This window comes from Hyperoodon ampullatus, assembly GCF_949752795.1.
Source record: "Hyperoodon ampullatus genome assembly, chromosome: 18".
NCBI classification, from domain to species: Eukaryota; Metazoa; Chordata; class Mammalia; order Artiodactyla; family Ziphiidae; genus Hyperoodon; species Hyperoodon ampullatus.
In genome coordinates, this window is record NC_136931.1 from 2,397,845 (window position 1) to 2,417,624 (window position 19,780).

Here is a 19,780-nt window from a genome sequence, read left to right on the forward strand (position 1 = left end):
GGGCGGGAATTTTCTTCATTTTCTTGATGCTCTCCTTTGACACACAAAAGTTTTTAATTTTGATGAAGTCCAGTTTACCTACTTCTTTCATTCCTTGTGCTTTTGGTATTTAAGAAATCGTTGCCTAAGCCAAGGTCACAAAGATTCACTCCTGTGTTTTCTGATAAGAATTTTATTGTTTTTGCTTTTACATTTAGGTCTTTGATTCATTTTGAATTAATTTTTTGTGTATGGTGTGAGGTAGGGGTTCGAATGCGTCCTTTTGCATGTGGACGTCCTGTTGTCCAGCAACATTTGTTTGTTTGTTTGCTTATTCTATAATTTTTTTAACATCTTTATTGGACAGCACCATTTGTTGAAAAGACCATTCTTCCCCCCACTGAAGGGTCTTCACACCATTGCTGAGAATCAGTTGAGCGAAATTGTGAGGGGTTGTTTCTGGACTCTCCGTTCCATTCATCTCTGTTGTCGTTAGGCCAGCACTGCTCTGTCTTGAGTACTGTGGCTTTGACGTTGAAATTGGGAAGTGTGAGTCCTCTTAGGTTTGGTCTTCTTTCTCAGGATTGTCTTGGCTGTTCTGGGGATACTGCATTTCCACGTGAATTTTAGGAGCAGCTTGTCAGTTTTGGTGCCAGCACTGGCAGCAATTCAGGCTCCTGCTGCCCGCGGCTCCTTGCAGGGTGGTGGCCCTGGGGTGGGCTCGGGGACTGGCAGTGGCGACTGCTCTATCGCGCAGGCCAGGCCTCGTCTGCTTCGGGCTAAGGGCCCCGGACGCCACACCGCCCTGGTCAACTGATTATTGACAAAGGTATAAAGGCAGTTCAGTGAAGAAAAGATGGTCTTTTCAGCAAATGGTTCAGGAGCAGATAACCATATGCCAAAAAAAGGAACCTTCATCAAACCTCACCCTTTATATAGAAATTAACTCAAAACTGATGACAGACCTAAATGTAAAACCTAAAACCATAAAACTTCTAGAAGAAAGCGTAGAAAAGTTTGTGACTTAAACAGGCAAAGATTTCTTAGGTAGGATACCAAAAACATGAGCCATAAAAGACAAAATGAATTAAACTTCATCAGAGTTTAAAACTTGCTCTTTGACAGGCACTGTGGAGAAAATTAAGCCAAGCCACAGAACTAGGAGAAAAACATTTGTAAATTGCATGTCTGATAGAGGATTTGTATTCAAACTATAAAAAGAACTCTCAAAATGCAATGATGAGAAAATAACCCAATTAAAAAAATGAACATTTTACCAAGAAAGATGTATGGATGGCAACTAGCACACGTGAACAGATGTTCAGCTTCATTGGCCATTAGGAAAACACCAATTAAAACCACGGTGAGCTAATCCTACACGCCCGTCACAGTGGCTGAAGTTGACAGGATGACCACGCCAGCTGCTGGCAGGTGTGTGGAGGGACTGCCATGGGAGTGTAAAATGGTGAGATTACTTTGGAAGACAGTTTGGCAGTTTTTTAAAAAGTCAAACATATCCCTAAAATCTGATTCATCAGTCCCACTTCTAGGTCAATAACCAAAGGAAATGAAAGTACATGTCATACAGAGGTTTGTACACGAATGTTTATAACAGCTTTATTTGTAACGCCCCAAATATCCATTATCAGGAGGCTGGATATACACTGTGGTATCGTAGCCACACAGTTCAACGTTCAGAATAGAGGAGTGAATTACTGATACACTTGGCAATATGGAGGAAACTGCGTAATTGTGCTGTGTGAAAGAAACCGGAAAAAAAGAGCATATACTGTATGAGTTTATTTATATAAATTTAGAAAATGCAAAATAATCTGCAGTGATAGAAAGCAGATCAATAGCTTCCTGGGGAGGGAGTGATGGATATGTTCATTATATTGATTGCAGTGATGGTTTCATGGGTATATACGTATGTCCAAACTGATCAGATTGTACACTTTAAACGTGTGCATTTCATTGTCAGTTATACTCAATAAAACCTTTAAAAAAATTACCTGAGGATTGGGACTTCCCTGGTGGCGCAGTGGTTAAGAATCCGCCCGCCAGGGCTTCCCTGGTGGCACAATGGTTAGGAATCTGCCTGCCAATGCAGGGGACACATGGTCCGGGAAGATCCCACATGTTGCAAAGCAACTAAGCCCGTGCACCACAACTACTGAGCCTGTGCCCTAGAGCCCACGGGCCACAACTACTGAAGCCCATGCTCCACAATAAGAGAAGCCACCACAATGAGAAGCCCGCGTGCCACAACTTCTGAAGCCCACGTGCCTGGAGTCCGTGCTCCACAATAAGAGAAGCCACCACCATGAGAAGCCCACGCACCGCAGTGAAGAGTAGCCCCCATTCGCCGCAACTAGAGAAAAGCCCGCACACAGCAACGAAGACCCAATGCAGCCAAAAAAAAAAAAAAAAAAGAAGAAGAAGAAATTTACCTGAGGATTAATTTTTGTCCACAGAGCCCTAAATAATTAGGATAAATTGTCCTTTAAATAGGTTGTCTTTTGAACATGGATATAAATAGCTATTGTACTGTGGCCAGAACAATAAAGAACTTTATTAGAAGTGTCTGCCTTACTACGGTGAGATGTACCCTCTATTGCTAACAGTATAGGAAGACTCTAGAAGCGGTTTTTTCTGAAAGCTTTCACTTATTCAAGAAGTCAGCGACTTCCCCCCCTCCCCTTTTTCTCAGCTTTGTTTATCTCTACTTTTAGTTTTTATGTGTCATTGTTTTCCAGGATACAAATGAAAGGTTATTCTTTTATAGGAAGACGTAAGTAACAAATGAACTACAAGCAGGAGTTTGAGTTTCCTGTTCTTTTTTTTTCATGGAGTTGGTTTTGTTTTTGCTGAAGTTGTAATTACTAGTTACTGAGGAAAGCAAATACAGGAAGAAGATGACAAAATCTTTTAAAATATAAAATTATTTTATATCTATGTACATGTGAGATGTCCAAATGTTACCAGCTTTTCCAAATTCACTGTTGAATAACTAAAACTTTTTTAAAGTATACTTATTACACACAAAGGACAGGGTGGGAAAAAAACCTCAGAAGATTGATTACCCAAACACTTGAGACGCCCGTAGACGGGAGAGTTGTATTGACTTAAAAGGAACTGTGGAGCAATACTAATGAAAACACCCATTCTTTTTACGCCAATCTTTGTTAAGAACCCAGACATTACATTTTATTTTAGTGCTATATCTTTTCTTTAAAAGTTTTTCATCTTGAAACAATCTTAACTGCTCTGAATATTTTATCACTATTAGCTAAGGATGAGTCTTGACAACTATTCTTTTTTTTATTTAGTTTTTGTTTTCATCAGCTCTGTGTGTGCATAGACTCCAGTAATTGTGCCCACATCACCCGGAGGGGCAGGGAACTGTTTCTTGTGATCATACACCTCATTGCTTGTATGATAATTAGCCTGACTGTGTGAAGGTTGTTGCTACCCAAGCCGTGTGGCATATGCTTAGTACCTTTCCTTTCCGATACTTTATTCTACCTGGAGTTAATTGTCTCTTTTTGTTTGTTTGTTGCTTGTGAACAAGTACTTAGAAAACAAATTCACCCCTAAAGTTTTCCCTGGTTGTGTTCAAATGCGTCCGGCATTCCGTTGGTTTCATCTCTGGAGCTACGGCCCCGCTCCAACCTGGACTCGGCCTGGTGCAGTCTCATTGCGGGGCCCCCGTACCATCACCCGCGGGGTCCCTTCCTCCCTCCCGGTGCTGATACCCTGTTCTCAGCTCTTAGCTCATCTGTTGTCTTGGGTTAGTTCTAGGTTTAAGTAGTTGTTCTAGTAGCTTCTTAGAAAGGGTCCCGGGGAGGTACAGTTTCTGACTTTCATGTTTGGCAGTGTCTTCATCCATCTGACCTGACATGTGACTGGAATACAGTTCTAGACCAGGCGTCATTTTTCCTTAGGAACTCGGAAGCGCTTCTAATTTACTGTCTTGCAGTGTTGCTGTTGAGAAACATGGATCTGTTCTGACTCCTGATCCAGTGTTGGCCCTGTTTTATAATTTCTAAAGGTTTTAGGATCTTCTCTTAGTCCCAAGCGTTTGCACATTTCTCAGAGCCAGGCTTGGGTGTAGGTTATCATCCACTGTGCTGAGACGCAAGTCAGCCCTTTTAACTTAAGTCCATTAATTTGAGTTCCTTTTCTTGAATCATTCCTTTTGATTTCCTCTGTCCTGTTTTTCTCAGTTTTCTTGTTTTGGAATTCCTGCTGTCTGCCTGTTGGACCTCAAGACTGGTCCTCTGTTTTATTTTTTTTTTCCCTCTATTTTCTTTCCCTTTGACTTTTTTGATCTATCCTATGGAAGATTCCCTCATCTTCCATCTCTTAAATTGAATTTTTCACTTCTGCTGTCCTGTTTTTAACAACAAAGACCTCTTGTTCCCTGGCAATTCTTTTTTCATAGCATCTTGTTCTTGGCAATGCTTTCTGCTCTTAGTTCACCGAGAATATCGTTGATAGTTTTTAGTTTTAAAAACGAGTTTTGAGTGCATGGTCCGTGCCACCTCCAGGCTGCCTTGTTCTTTGTGACTGCTTTGCCTGTCCTTGTATTCGACTTCAGAGCTCCTCAGAGGTTTGGTGGCAGGTCTGGTGGCACTGGGCTGCTTGCTCACGTGAGGGCTGTGGCCTGAGCAGTGGCAGGGCCTTTGCCTGAGCTGCTGCCTGTGTGAGTGAAGAAAATGCTGCTCCCCCTTCTCCAGAGGGTGCTGAGAGCTGAGACGGACAATGGGTCAGAGGAGTTAGACTCTGAGGGTGAAGAAACCCTCAGTACTCTTATCTACTCTGTGCATACCGTGCTTTTTTTTTGGCTGCGTTGGGTCTTTGTTGCAGTGCGTGGGCTTCTCATTGAGGTGTCTTCTCTTGTTGCAGAGTACAGGCTCTAGGCGTGTGGGCTTCAGTAGTTGTGGCACGTGGGCTCAGTAGTTGTGGCTTGTGGGCTCTAGAGTGCAGGCTCAGTAGTTGTGACTCATGGGCTTAGTTGCTCCGCGGCGTGTGGGTCTTCCCAGACCAGGGCTCGAACCCGTGTCCCCTGCATTGGCAGGCGGATTCTTAACCACTGTGCCACAGGGAAGTCCCCATGCTTTTTTGTGTATGTTTAAGATACATTAAAATCCATCTCAGCAGGTCTCAGTGGCTCTTTGAGCGACTATGGGTGGTAGAAAAATACTGTGCCGTTATTTGATTGGCAGTGTTTCTTCTTGGTGGTACATCAGCAGCGGGGTAGCTTATGATCGGTGCTGTCTTGGACGTGGTAGATCACGTGTCTCTAGCACGTGGCACAATGAGAGGCTGCTCTCCCGTGTCCATGCCCCTCCAGGGGCCTGCCCTCTCAGGGGACTGGGTCAGGCCAACCTGCGTCAGGGGGTTGCCTCAGGGGACTGGGTCAGGCCAACCTGCGTCACCTGCAGAGTGGAGTGCTGCTGAAGTCTGCTGGTTTCCAGTCCTTGCCCTTGGTTGGAGCAGCAAGTCCTTTTGGAAGTCCAAGAAAAATATACCAGGAGCAGACAACCTAGAATAGCTGTGCCTGTTTAAAATATATAATTGTCGGGGAAGCAGATTGTCTGTTTCAGCATAGAACGGTGTGTCCGTGCTGTGCTCACCCTTTGGGTGTTGGACTTCATGCTTTAGTTGGGTTAGGGTGCGTTCGTGCCACGTGACATGCGGCATATTTTACTTAGAAAACCACGTCAGCAGTCCTTTGGGTCGTACATCTAACGCTAGAAAGTTCTCACCTTTAATCGTGGATGTTACTGGTGTTTTATGTGGGTAGCAGCTCACTCTCCCCCAAACTTCTTTTTAGTGTTGTTAAAAGACTTAATTATTTTAGACAGAAAAAATGGTGTAGGTACTTTCATTTTAGTGTAGGTAGATTTTGGATGGCACAGCACATTCATTTAAAAATGCCAGCACTTGCCTTGATAAATTCTGGGAGGCCTAGGGAATTTAGAGATGAAGAAGAGAGGTCCCTTTCCTTGAGTGGCTTGTATTTTGTGGGGGCTTGAAAAACATTCCTTAGTGATTGTTATGTGATGTGAACCACCAGAGCAGAGGGGAACTCACGTGAATTTCAACAGAGGAGGGACGGCCCGGAGACTGTCAGCCAGCAAACACGACTGGCTGTTTCTCAGAAGATGAAGGCCAGCGCGCGGTGGCAGGAGAGCATCAGGGTTGTTTGGTGTCTCCAGCCTCTGCTTTCTCGAACTCAGTGGACATACAGTGCTTTCCTACTGGTGATAAAATACACTCAGTCATTTTACTTCCCGACTTGAAATCCTCCAGCGCTTCTTCTGGGTTTTAGGGTAAATGTCTTCGGTCGTGGTTTAACCCTTCTTGTGCTGGGCCCTGCTTCCCTCCCATCTCATCCTGTCCCCTCTGTTGTCCTCCCGCCTTCTGAGTTCAGCTCACACTTTCCTCGGTGCCCCGGGGAACTCACAGTCGGTTTGTGGAGTCATGAAGTAAAACTGCCTGCTGTCGTCGTAGGTGCAGGAAGGAAAAACAGACACACCGGGCTTTGTAGAACTTCCAGAAAGACCTTTCTGGTGTTTTATCCCTGCATTCTCCCCCCGCCCCCTGCGATGGAGGATGCTCCCTGCTATTCTGGTACTGACGGCCCTGGCCTGTGTCCCCCGCCCAGCTCTGTCCGATTCCTGAGGGCTGGGACCTGGCCTCCCGTCAGCACGCCCCCAGCACTGAACATGTATGGAGTACTTACTGTTGGGATGAGGTCATTTCTGGTAATTTCTTGATTCCGCATCCACAGTTGCGTAGACTGACCTGAACAGGGGAGGTCCACGTGAGGATGATGTGCTCACACACGTACTCGCAGTCAGGGTCGTCAGGGACTTTCTAACGCTTTGAGGAGCAGCCTTAGGCTCCACGCTTGAGTGATACACTGATCTCTGAATAATTGCGCAAAACAGGAAGTTAAGCATTAATGGACTTGAGTTACGTGAACATTCTTTCTGTAACAAGCCGAGGGGTATGTAAACGCTCCATGCAAGAGGCGCACTAGGGCTCGTCCCACTACCGCGCCTGTACCGGCCACGAATCCCTGGACAAGTGTGTTGGGAATTAAGTATGTGGCATCTGTTTTTAAGGTTTGTTTGTTTATTTGTTTTTAAGGTCTTGTGGTCTGATTCTTCAATAACATCAGTAACCAAATCTTCCTCTGAAGTGACTGAATTTATTTCAAAGGTAAGGTGATTTAAGGGCTCTTACAAAAATTAAAAGGGTCTCATTCCCCACGGACCCCTGGACTGCCAAGTAATTTCCGTGGTTGCAGCCTTCAGCGGGTGCAGTGAGTGCAGTGCCGGGGCTTCGTGCTCCAACAGGGCGAGTGGTCCTCAGGGCCACGGTCCACACTCCTGGTTGCGGAGAACGAGATGGGACAGAAAGATGTGAGTGTGAAGGTGCCCAAGGGGTGTTTGGCTGGTGGTGGTTGTTACAGCTCAGCCGAGGCTGAGGGAGGGGCTCACGTGGCGGCAGTGGGCAGACACTTCACCTTTTTCCACCTTATTCCATTTACATATTGAATTTTCCTGTTTGTTTTTATTTTTTAAAATTGAAATACAGATGATGTACAACCTGTTTGGTTTAAAATTGATTCAACAAATATCATTTGAACAAGCTGCACTACTAAAGAATTACCTCTTTACCCCCATGTACACGTGTTATATACGTACACACCTGTGTGTCTAAAGTCCCCTGGCCTGGCCTGCACCAGAGCAGTGAACCACTATCTTTGCCGCAATTGTGCAGCTGAAGTAGTCACCTTTGTTGTGTGGAATAACATAGCTGAAGTGTCTCCAAAGTGTGGCTTGCAATTTGATTATAAAATTAAGGATATAATCCTGTAGGAGAAAATCGAGTTGATGGATCCTGTTTGAGAAGCTTGGGCAGTTGTTTGAGTGTGCCTCTTACTTAGGCCTGCCATACACTGAAGGACGCCACAGCGCCGTGCTTTCTAGGCTTGATTACTGATCCTCCCCGGGGGTTCCCTGTTTCCTCTGCATCACTTAGAGCACTGGATTTCCTCTCCTTTGTGCCTATCCTCCTGTCTTGTGAAAAAGCACTTGTCTGGACTCCGCTGATGCTGGCGGACCTTGCCACTCTTTTGTCTGGGTGCTTGCAGTGGCTGACACTCACCTGGCTTTGGGTTCTCTGCCCTTCCTGGTGTCTGCCTTGCTGTCTTTCAGTAATTTTGGAAAATTCTTGTCCATCATCTCTTCAAATATTTCTTCTGCCCCACTCTCTCTTCTCCTGGGCCTTGAGTTATGTGTACTTGACCCTGTCTTCAGGTTTACTTACGTTTCTCCTCAGCTCTGTCCAGGTTGCTGATGAGCTGAATTCTTCATCTCTAGTACCATGGTTTTGGGGGTTTTGGTTCTTTTGTTTTCTGTAGCTTTTCTGTTTGATACGTCTTTTAATAAAGTCTCCATCTCTCTGGTGACGTTTCCCACTTGTTCATGCATGTTGTTCATTTTTTTAAACGAAGTCCTTTAGTATGTTAAGCACAGTTATTTTCAAGTCTTTGTCTGATAGTGCCAACATCTGGGTTATTTTCCAGTCCGGTTCCGATGATTATCTTGACAATAGATTCCCCCCTCTTTTTTATCTTATAAATTTTGACTGAACGTTAGACGTCATGTCTAGAAACTAGCCTGGAAACGGGCCTGCTGCTGCATCTGTCGGACCAGCGGTGGGGCTTCAGGTTGATCTCATCAGGAGCGGAGCCGGGTTTGGGTTTTGCTGTTGCACCGCAGGCCTCAGGTTCCTCCAGGGAGGCCTGCTGGTCCCTTGAGCCTTGAGAGGAGCCTGGAGTGGTCTTGCTTCACCTGTGGCACAGAGGGGGTCTCCCTGCTCCGTTGACTCCTCCCTCCCTGGGGAGACTGCTGTTACTTGTTGCCTGGTGGTAGATGTGCGGTGAGGGTCAAGCGGTTCCCCGTCCTCCTGGTGCAGCCTCAGCTCTAGCCACAGGGTCGTGGGGGGCCTTTCTCAGCATCCCTGCCCCTTCCTTCCCCAGCAGCAGCTGACTCGGCTCAGGAGGGCTTCTTGCCCCTTCCTTGGGGCCAGAGGGGTTTTGTTTTTATCTTCCCTGAGAAGCAGGGTATCTCTGCCTGTGACCTGGTGCCGGGAGGACTTTCTCCTCCTCCTCCAGAGGCACGAAGGCATTCTGCCTCACCCCCCAGAAATGGGGGGTTTTGCTTGAGCTCTGGGAGCACGAGCAATCTCGTCCCTCCCCCAGCGGGTTACGGGCTTTTTGCTTTGGATTGAGAGCAGCCTCCAGGGAAAGGCATGGGGTTTCCAGCCTCACCCCCAGGGGCAGCTGCCCCACCCCTGTGCCACCTGTGCAGACTCTCTCCAGCCTCCCCGCCTGTGGAAGGGAGCTCGGGAATGAGGACACAGGCCCCCTGTGTCTGGGCTCCGGGCTGACTGCTGTCTGATGCACACTCAGCCTGTGGCGATGTGTTCATCCCAGCCGATCTCTTCTACCTGCTTGTATGGCAGCCATCTCTCCCTCGGGCTCTGCCACGGCTGAGACAGTTCACGTACCCTGTGTCCTCAGAGGGGCAGGTCCCTCTTGGAATTCGGTTCACATGGTGGCCTTGCAGCTCAGCCCTCTGCTGGGCTCAAGAGCAGGCACAGCTGTGCGGGGTGTTGATCTTCTTCTTGATGTTGTGGTGGGTTGTTGCTTTCCGCATCCCAACTGGACCCAGAACCCCAGGTGGCTCCCAGAATCACAGAAGCAGGTGTTGGCAGCCAGTACCTGCCCAAGGGTTTCCCACAGTGAGGAGTTGTGGTTCTGTAAGATGAATTTTGACATACTTCCTGTGCCTTTTCGTCTTTCAGTTATCTCAGCTGTATCCTGAAGAAAATTTGGAGAAATTCATTCCTTGCTTAGCTGGCCCAGATTCATTTTATGTAGAGCGAAACCACATGGATCTGGAAGCGGACCTGAGGTAATGCTCCTCAGCCCACCCAAGGCCACGGCCAGCAGCCCCTCTGCGGTGCTGCAGCAGCCGATGGCCCTCTGCAGTGTGGGCGGGGCCGCACGTGAGCTGCCTAGTCGTCTGAGGGGCTCCTCAGGTGACATGTGGTCTGGATGGTTCAGGTCTCCTGTTTGCCTCTAGGGATTTTCATCAGTTATGGAGAATTTGAAGGATCTTAATAATCTAGGCATGATTTTGAGAATATATAAGTGAAGGAATTTCAAAGTGTATGCCACCATTTAATGTAATTTTGATGGTCTTAATGAAATAAAATCTGCTTCTGTCCTGTAGTTGAAAAGATAAAATGAGGACCTAATAAAAAGTCTCCTGGGCCCAGTGGCTCTGGACCCTTGATGACGTCCTGGCGCGTTGGTCTTGTACATGCGCACAGAGGGCCCCAGGGACTGGGGCCGACATCAGAGTGCCACACAGCAGCTGTGACGGCCCCAGCTGTGCTCATGGCCCGGGTCGTGGGCCCTGAAAGACTCGATTCATACAGTGTAATACAGTGTAAATAAGGAAAGGGGCACCAGGAAACAGTATGAATCATACCAAGAATGAAACTGAATAAAGCAAGAAAAATATAGGTTAAGGCACTTCTGTTTAGTTTTCCTCTGCTATATATATATCTCTTAATTGAAAATTAAAATTTCTCTCCCAGTTGCTTTTTGGTAACACGTTTTAATGCTGATAAAACCACTCTGTTTCATTTCTAGGTATTTGGCTTCTTTACCTTCTCACATATTAAAAAATGACTATGTTAAGAAATTTTTCAGCACTTCATCTCCCATCCAACAGCTTCAAAGTCCAAGTGAGTTTGTAAAATATAATTCAATAAAAGTAGAAACATTTTTGTGGTCTGTAAATAAATTATATCTATTTTAACTTGTAGGTCCTGGCAACCCTTCCCTGTCTAAAGTCGGTACCATGATGGGCGTGTCTGGAAGGTGAGACTTCTACCATGTAACCAACACATTTCCAGTCAGCCTTGTTACAGAGCTTACTTTTCATTTTGTGTAAATAGTTGTTTCTAGAGTTTAAGTCATTCTTGATCTTAGTCTTGAATGATAATATTGAGAGAAGAATTGGATAGAGATAATCCACTTCTTGATTTCTTAAAAAAAAAAAAAAAGTGGTTCTCTGAGCCCCTGGAATTAGAATTCCCAAAGACCCTTATTGCAAATGCCAGTTACTGGGCCCTGCACATTCTAGGAAACCAAAATTTCTGAGAATCTTCATTTTTACAAGCTCCTGGGGAGTGATTAAGCCCATGAAGGGCCAGAGTTGCTGCTCTAGAGGTCCCTCTGCCAGCACGGGGCCCGACAGTGATGGTGGCAGTGCTCGATTGACAGACAGACTGCACATCTGGACTGACAGCCAACATTAAAATGGGCTAACATCACAGACGGTGTGTACACGCGTGCGCGCGCACACACACACGGTTCTGTGAGCTCTAGTCAGGTAATGAGGTCTTTGAAGGTGCTGACTTTCTTCACCTTCTACCTGGAGTGTGTAAACATGGAATATGTCAGTTTGCAGTTTAGTGTGGAAGGGGCAGGGACAGAGAGTGATGCTTTTGCTCCTTCAGCTTTCTAGAATTTACTTTTCAAAAAAACAATTAATTTGAATATTAGAGATTTTGGAGTTGGTTTTAATATATGATTATCAGTATCATCCTGTGATAGAAGCAACAGAAAGAAACTAGGCAGCAAAGCCAAAAGTCTGGTGGTGACACACAGACGTGTGTATATATATAATATGTACACACGTACTCAAGCGCAGCATCGAGATGGGTACATACACGTCCGTGCATGCACACGTCCACGCCTACAGACGTTCACCCCAGGGTGGTGGTGGCAGTAGCTCTGGCGCCAGCAGTGGACATGGCTGCAGATGCAGTCCAGGCTGTAGGAGCTGGTCCTCGGTGGAGGCCATGGTCTTTGAAAACTACCTGTCTGCTGTCCTCGCAGGCCTGTGTGCGGAGTGGCCGGCATCCCGTCCTCTCAGGGCGGCGCCCAGCATCACGTGCAGCACTCGGCCAGCACGTCTGCCTTGCCCCACTGCTCGCACGCGGGGGGTGCTGGCTCAGCTCTGGCCTACCGGACCCCGATGGACAGCTCGCCCGCTATCTTGATGCCTTCTAGCCTGCAGGCCCCGCAGACCCAGGAGCAAAATGGGATTTTAGACTGGCTTCGGAAACTGCGTTTGCACAAGTACTACCCCGTCTTTAAACAGCTCACGATGGAGAAGGTACGTTGGTTACTAGCAGGCAGGGGGAATGTGCTTGTTGTCTCAGGTAACCCGTCGTTCTGTGGACCTCATTCCTGGAGGAACTGAGTTGGGTTTCTGCAGCGTATGTGTCGTGGAGGTCATACCACCTGGTCCTTAACACCTGCAGATGCGTGTCCCCACAAGTCCTGTGAGCTTGCTGGAGGGGCCATGGATTTGAATTTGGAGGCTACCTGCAGCAGAAGCAAAAGCTGGATCACAGTTGTTTGTAAACAAACAGCTTTCTTAAGATAGTTTGGGGTCTTCCCAAACGAGGCACTCACTGTCTGTGACTGAGGGCTATGTCTCCAGCAGCCCTTCAGTGGGTAGAGGTAGTGAATTGTGGGCCCCGCGTCCCCCTTTCTTAGACGCCCCTCAGCGCAGCCTTTTACAAGAGCCCAGTGCAAAAGGGTTGTCTGATGACCTGCCTTCATATAGGCTCCTAGAGCTAAAGGAATAGATGAATTTTATGTCTTTCAAGCAATCCTACATAGCAGTTATCTTTTACAGTACAGTATTGACAAGGAACATTTTTTCACTGTTAAAAAAATTCTGAAATTTCTTAAGTTTCAGTGTCACTGGTAAAAGTAAATTGGACCTGTATGTGATGTTTGAACTCTGAGCTCCCCCTGCTGGATAAAGTGACTTGGTGCCTTTTATCTCTGCAAATGTTTCATTTGTCCAGAAATCTGCAATTGAAGAATCTAGAAATCAAGCTTTTACTGCTAATAAAAAACACATTTTAAGTAAATTTTCAACACTCTCAGTTTAGGATTCACAAGTCTTAAAAACAACAGATTTTACTAACTTTGGTCATGATCAGTTTAAAAAGTTTTAGCGTAATGTATGAGTTGAAAAGGCTAAGATCACAGATCATGTTATGGACCGTTGTGAGAACCAAGTATCATCGTTTTTCTTAGTATGAGGCCATGGGTTAGGTCGCCGTTTAGTCTGGATGGCACCTACTTTTCTGGATCACTGGCTACCCAGCAAAGTTGCTGTTGTCCCTAAAATGACCATAATCTCAAGAAAAAAGAGCCACTAAAGAAGACTGCTCCTGTCTGTTGGAGGGAGAGCCCCGGGAGGGGAGACGCCTCCACCCGCTGCATCTCTGCAGCAGTTGAGACGCAGAACACTGTCTCAGTCTCCTGCCCGCATAGCAGGGACCTTCCAGGTGCCCAGTCTTCACCCAGCTGTCACTTAGACGCCTGTGCCGAAGGCTCAGTGGACACAGCTCGTGACCCTCAGACGCACAATGAGCGTCTTATATTTTGGACCCTGGACACCAAGTCATTTAGCAAGTAAATGTTTTACAGTGTTCCCCAGTCTTTTATTATCTACTTAAGTTTGATCTGTTTACATATCCTAGAGGTAGAATACGTTTATGAAATTAAACTCCAAGTTCTTTGTTTTCAGAATCCTAATTAATTCTCAAACTTTGTAATTTGTTTCTTCTGTGGAAGTTTCTGAGCCTTACGGAAGAAGATCTAAATAAATTTGAATCCCTCACCATGGGAGCAAAGAAAAAACTCAAGACTCAACTGGAGCTGGAGAAGTGAGTGAGATTGTTTACGAAATGTATCTTCATTTTAGTTTCTAACATGCGGAACAGATGCTAGGACTTATTACTGCTGATTGCTTATCAAACCTTAATTAATGCTCTTAAAATTCTACAAATGTGGCTTTGGTTTGCGAGGAAGGACCCTTTAGAGTGAATCTGACAAGTCAGGATGCGTTATCTTCCGCCCTGGAGATTATTTGGACGGCAATCACCCATCTTGAGTAGAGCCTGTGAAGCACGGAGAGGCTCCGCAGCAGAACTGAACGCGCGCTTGTTGGTGTGCTTTCCTGTCGCACAGGGAGAAGTCAGAGAAACGGTGCCTGAACCCTTCGGCCCCTCCCCCAGTCAGCAGCAGCGGAGTGGCCCGCGTTCCCCCCACCAGCCACGTGGGGCCTGTGCAGCCGGTGCGAAGCAGCCATGCTGCAGGTGGGTGGGGCCGGGCGCGCCTGGACCTGGGACCCTTCGGAGGAGGGCCAGGCCACAGGTCACGCCCCTTTTCCCTTTATGTTTTCTAGTGCTTAGAGTTACTTTTCATTATTTTAGTTTATTTTTAAATTAATTAATTTAACTTTTGGCTGTGTCGGGTCCTCGTTGCTGCTCGCGGGCTTTCTCTAGTTGCGGCGAGCGGGGGCCACTCTTCGTTGTGGTGCATGGGCTTCTCATTGCAGTGGCTTCTCTTGTTGCAGAGCACGGGCTCTAGGTTCGTGGGCTCAGTAGTTGTGGTGCATGGGCTTAGTTGCTCCGCGGCATGTGGGATCTTGGTTCCCTGACCAGGGCTTGAACCCGTGTCCCCTGCATTGGCAGGTGGACTCTTGACCACTGAGCCACCACGGAAGTCCCAAAATGGGGACTTTTCTGTTTCCATTTTCTTGTACTTAAGAGTTACTTTTCATTATTTTAGCTTTTATAGTTTCTGCGACAGGAAAATAGAAGGGACATTTGGGTTAGAAGCTGGAGACTGGTGACTCGCCTGAAGTGGTTTGGGCAAAAGCATTAGACCCAGAAACTGCTCTGGCGAAAGGGAAACAGTAGGAAGCGTGCAAAATAGATGAAAACCTCTCCCCCCGCCCCCACCCCACCCCCCGACCGTGGCAGGTGCGGAGAGGTGGCTTTAGGCCGTTGCCCTGCAGGTCCATCCTGACGCCCTTGATGCCGCACCGCCAGCCTTCCTCCTCTGCTGCCTGCCGTCCTCTCCTCGGTAGGAGCTGGAGGACCACGGCAACAGCTGTTCTGCTGTTTTCCTCACGCACTAGAAATATCAAGAGTGACAGTAAACCAGGAAGAAAAAATGTCAGTGCATCTTTTCAGTGCTTATTTGACTGAAAAGGTCTTATGTCCCTGGGCCTCAGAAAACGGAGGTCTCTGTTTGTGGAGGTAGGCTGTTGTAGCACCCAGTGGTTTGGGGATCCTCTTCCTGTCCTGCAGCGTTTGCTTGGGGAGGCTGAGCGCACGGCCACGTGTGTGTCTGCTGCCTGGCGAGCTTGTGAGCCTCAGCCCTGTATGAATAGGGACAGGACAGGACCTGGCTCCTTGGAATTGCTGAGGAGCCCGATAGGCATGCATGTGGGTGGGAGAGGAGGGCGCGGTCGGCGCTGGCTGGCTCAGCCCCCGTCGGTGTCCCGCGGCTCGTGGACCTTGGTGCCACCTTTGGGCCGTCACCTGTGCCTTGTCTGCAGCGCTGCGGGTGGAGGTGGCGCAGACCCCGCACCAGACGGCCCGGGAAGGCAGCTCCTCCGAGTGTTCCAGCTCCTCGCCCAGCCCGATGGGCGTGCAGGCCCGGGAAGAGAGCTCGGACAGCGCGGAGGAGAACGACAGACGTAAGGACGCCCCGCGCGGCTCGCGCCGCCCCGCGCGGCTCGCGCCGTGCCGCCCCCGCCCTGGTCTGTGGAAGCCGTGCTGACGCTGTTTCCACCCCTCTAGGTGTGGAGATCCACTTGGAGGGCTCTGACAAGGAGAAGCCGGTGATGCTGCTGAACCATTTCACTTCGAGCTCCGCCAGGCCCACAGCCCAGGTCCTCCCCGTGCAGAACGAAGCAGGCTCCAATCCGTCGGGCCACCACCCGCTGCCCCCGCAGATGATGACGGCGGCCTCGCACATCGCGCCCATCCGGATGCTGAACTCTGTGCACAAGGCGGAAAGGGGGGGCGCGGACATGAAGCTCCTCTCGTCCTCTGTGCACTCGCTGCTGTCTCTCGAGGAGCGCAGTAAGGTCTCTGGACCAAGAAGCGGCATCAAAGTGGACAAGAGCTTTGGCAGCACCATGATGGACATGCTACCCGCGTCCACCCCCCATCAGCCCATGCAGGTCCTTTCTGGACTCACCGAGAGCAGCTCTGTGTCGCCCACCGTCTCCTTTGGTCCCCGCACCAAAGTCGTCCACGCATCCGCCCTCGACAGGGTGATGAAGCCGGCACAGCAGCCGGCCCTGGTGGTGGAGACCAGCACTGCTGCCGCAGGGACCTCCAGCACCGTCTTCCATGTGGCTCGGCCACCCATCAAACTTCTGGTGTCCTCGTCTGTCCCTGCAGATTCTGCCGTGTCTGGGCAAACCTCCTGTTCCGGCAACGTGCAAATAAGCGTGCCCCCTGCCATAATAAACCCTCGGACTGCTCTGTACACAGCCAACACCAAAGCTGCCTTCTCTGCGATGAGCAGTGTGCCCGTGGGCCCCCTGCAGGGCAGCTTCTGCGCAAACAGCAACACTGCCTCTGCCAGTAGCCACCCTGCCACGTCCTTTGCCAACATGGCCACCGTGCCCAGCTGCCCCGCCCCCAGCTCCAGCCCCGCGCTCTCCTCGGTCCCCGAAAGCAGCTTCTACAGCAGCAGTGGCGGCGGCGGCAGCGGTGGATCCCCCGGAAACCTCCCCGCCTCGGCCCAGAACCACCACCACCACCACCACCATCAGCAGCAGCCGGCGCCCCAGCAGCCCACGCCCGCCCCGCCCCCTGGCTGCGTCGTGTGCACGTCCTGCGGCTGCAGCGGGAGCTGCGGCTCGAGCGGCCTAACTGTCAGCTACGCCAACTACTTCCAGCACCCGTTCTCGGGGCCGTCCGTCTTCCCCTTCCCGTTCCTGCCCTTCAGCCCCATGTGCGGCAGTGGCTACGTGGGCGCCCAGCAGTACGGCGGCGGCGCCTTCCCAGTCGTGCACTCGCCCTACGGCAGCGGCGTGGGCCCCGAGCCCGTGCTGGGCGGCCAGTCGGCCTTCACCGTCCCGCCCGCGCAGAACTTCATGGGGGCGGCGGGCGTCTACCAGGCCCAGGGCTTGGTGGGCAGTAGCAACGGCTCCAGTCACAAAAAGAGCGGGAATCTGTCGTGTTACAACTGTGGGGCCACCGGTCACCGCGCTCAGGACTGCAAGCAGCCGTCCATGGACTTCAACCGGCAAGGTAAAGGCCCCCGAGGTGGAGCGCTCCAGACAGGAGTGTCCTTTCTGTGAAAGTAATAGTCAACTTCCTTTTTTTTTTTTTTTAAAGCAAGCAAGAAGTGGTTTTTCAAATGCTCTCTGAAAAAGCACGAAACTCTTGATGGGCTGTGCAGCCCCCAGAAGGGCTGCTTTGGTTCTGAGACTGTCTTTGTGATTTCAGCCTGCTCCTCATTTTAGAGTGTGGCTAGCTGGCTGTGGCCCAGTGGCTCCTTGGTCTGTTATTTTGTGCCACGTGACTGGGGAGGAAGCATGGGTGATTTAGTGCCACCGCCGGTGTTTAACTGAGAACCGAGGGCGTGGCATGTGAGTTCAGGCGCTACAGGTGGAACTCGCTGTCCCCGCTTCTCTTCCCCCGTCTAGAGTGGCAGTGGCCATGGCCGTGGGTGTTGTGTGGCGGCTACGTGGTGTCCTCACTCTCTGTGCTGCATCTTCTTCCTTCCCCCTTTGCTACCCTTTCTTGTCTCCTCTAGTCAAGTGTGTGTCTGCTGTCGTTACCACACCAGGTTTGTTCTTGCTGTTTTTCTTGGAAAGATTAGGCTGGGCATTGGGAAAACTGGTCCCAGCCTGCGACTGCTCACTGTGCGACCTCGGATAGTCAGCCACTTGCTTTCTGGAGACTTTTGAGGGTTGTTCCAGACCTGCCTGTGCCCCCTAGTCACCTGGAGAGCTTTACAGACAACTTGGAATCAGGTCTGGTGGCAGGTGGAGTGACTGTGGGCTGTGGCCGCCCCCCTCCCCCGTTGATAGAGGTGGTGCTGCATCTCCTGACGCAGCGAGCCCAGAGGCCTGTGGTGGCGGCCAGGCCTCCCTTGCCCTGTCCCAAGGAAGGGGGCCAATTCTGTGCTGTCTGAGCTCCCAAAGAATGAAGAAACAGACTGGGAATTCTTCAGTCTTTTTCAACCCTTCTCTGATTTGATAAACTTGTTAAGATAACGTCCAGTTTGCGGGGTGGAGCCAGGGGAGTTGGGAGTGGTCAGAACAGGTGGTCTAGATTCCCAGCACCCAGATCTTGACCAGTGACTCTGGAAATAACTTTGGACAGATCATGGCAGTAATTCTATGGTGATTCAAATTTGATCTCTTTTTTTTCCCCCTCTCTAGGTACTTTTAGGTTGAAATATGCCCCTCCAGCAGAAAGTCTGGACTCCACAGATTGATATTTTTCTCTGGCAACAGAACACTATTAAGCCATGGAGACCTAAGGAAAATTAAATACAAAACTGAGAAGTCTAGTTGCTGTTGAGCTCAATATTTTTAATCCAAAGGTGCTTTACTTTACTAGACTGGATAGAAAACCTAGCGTAGGAATGCATCAAACTCAGTTTTATTGCCAAAATCCTAGACGGGAGCTTGATGTCAGGACTGGCCTAGTGGGTATCTCCACTGTGGGTGAAAATTGGCCACCTCCACCCTTGGTTGCAATGCAGAGGCCTCCCGTCTCCTGAAGAGCATTGCCGTAATTGGTCCTTCTAGGCTCACACGTAATTCCAGGGCAGCTACGTGAGGTTGGAATCGAGAAACTGAAGGTCGGAGTTCTCCAAGTGGAGTTCTACCAGTCGGACTCTTGACACCCCTGGTGAGGGAAAATGTCGCCTTTGTTTTGTTCTGTTCTGTTCTGTTTCGTTCTTAAAGTGGTTAGGCACTAATCTCTGGGCTTTTTAAGGATTGCACTACCGAAGGATGTAAACTGATGTCAATTTCTGCAGTTCTGGGAGACAAACTCCCTGAGACCAGTCAGTGCAAGATGCTCAGAGAATCCGTTTTTAGAGTCCGCACCAGCAGGCTACATGATTTAGTACACAACAGAGATTTTAGTATTTCCTTCCCTCCTTAAAAGCACTTGTAGCAGTTTCAGGGTTTTTTTTTTTTTTTTTTCCTGCAAATAAACTTAAACTACATTGTTAAATAGAAATAGTTACTTGCAACAACTTAATTTCTAAAAGGGTCCAAGTCCCAGAGAATCCCTAGTAGTCAAAGCTTTGAGGACACCTTCCTTCCCAGCCCTTCCGAGCCTTGAGTCCTGTCGTCTTCCACCACGAAGGAACTCTGGCAGAGACGCGATAGCAGCACACCTCGTGAGCGGCACTGATGGATGTTGCACATCCTTAGCCAAGTTTGCAAGTTCTTTTATCTCCCATGGACCTCCCAAGGACCCCAAGGCTCACTGCTAACGGATTCACACTTGAGACAGACATTTCAACAACAATAATACAGTCCTATAATCTCTGAGCAAACGATTTGAAATTTTCTCCTGTCAACTTCTTTTGTATTAGGCTGTGTATCAATAGTTAGTTCCGTTAAAAATTACCCGGAAAACTACAATAGAAAGTGATAAGACTCTGAAAGAGAATACACTGACAGGACAGAGCTACAAGATCTGCAGAAGTCTAGTTTTACCAAGGTGGGAAATAAAGTCCACCACACAGCTCTCAGTTTCACCCCATTGCAATGATAGCTTTTGGTCCGAAAGTTAGGGACTTGAAGCCTCAAGGCTAAAGGGAATTTTCTGCTCAAACAAT

General features: G+C 48.9%; 1 protein-coding gene across 1 annotated transcript in view; it reads left to right on the forward strand.

Moving 5' to 3' along the window:
- ZCCHC14 (zinc finger CCHC-type containing 14) overlaps positions 1–18,418 on the forward strand; it is a gene marked incomplete at both ends in the record, with an annotated part of 56,939 nt that extends 38,521 nt beyond the window's left edge. Inside the window, 10 exons of the mRNA XM_079723161.1 lie at positions 7,141–7,212; positions 9,868–9,977; positions 10,724–10,818; positions 10,900–10,954; positions 11,978–12,257; positions 13,739–13,830; positions 14,135–14,262; positions 15,513–15,653; positions 15,757–17,223; positions 18,363–18,418. Of these exons, the coding sequence (XP_079579287.1) occupies positions 7,141–7,212; positions 9,868–9,977; positions 10,724–10,818; positions 10,900–10,954; positions 11,978–12,257; positions 13,739–13,830; positions 14,135–14,262; positions 15,513–15,653; positions 15,757–17,223; positions 18,363–18,418 (2,496 nt within the window). The remainder of the gene's footprint in view (positions 1–7,140; positions 7,213–9,867; positions 9,978–10,723; positions 10,819–10,899; positions 10,955–11,977; positions 12,258–13,738; positions 13,831–14,134; positions 14,263–15,512; positions 15,654–15,756; positions 17,224–18,362) is intronic.
- Positions 18,419–19,780: the final 1,362 nt, after the last annotated feature.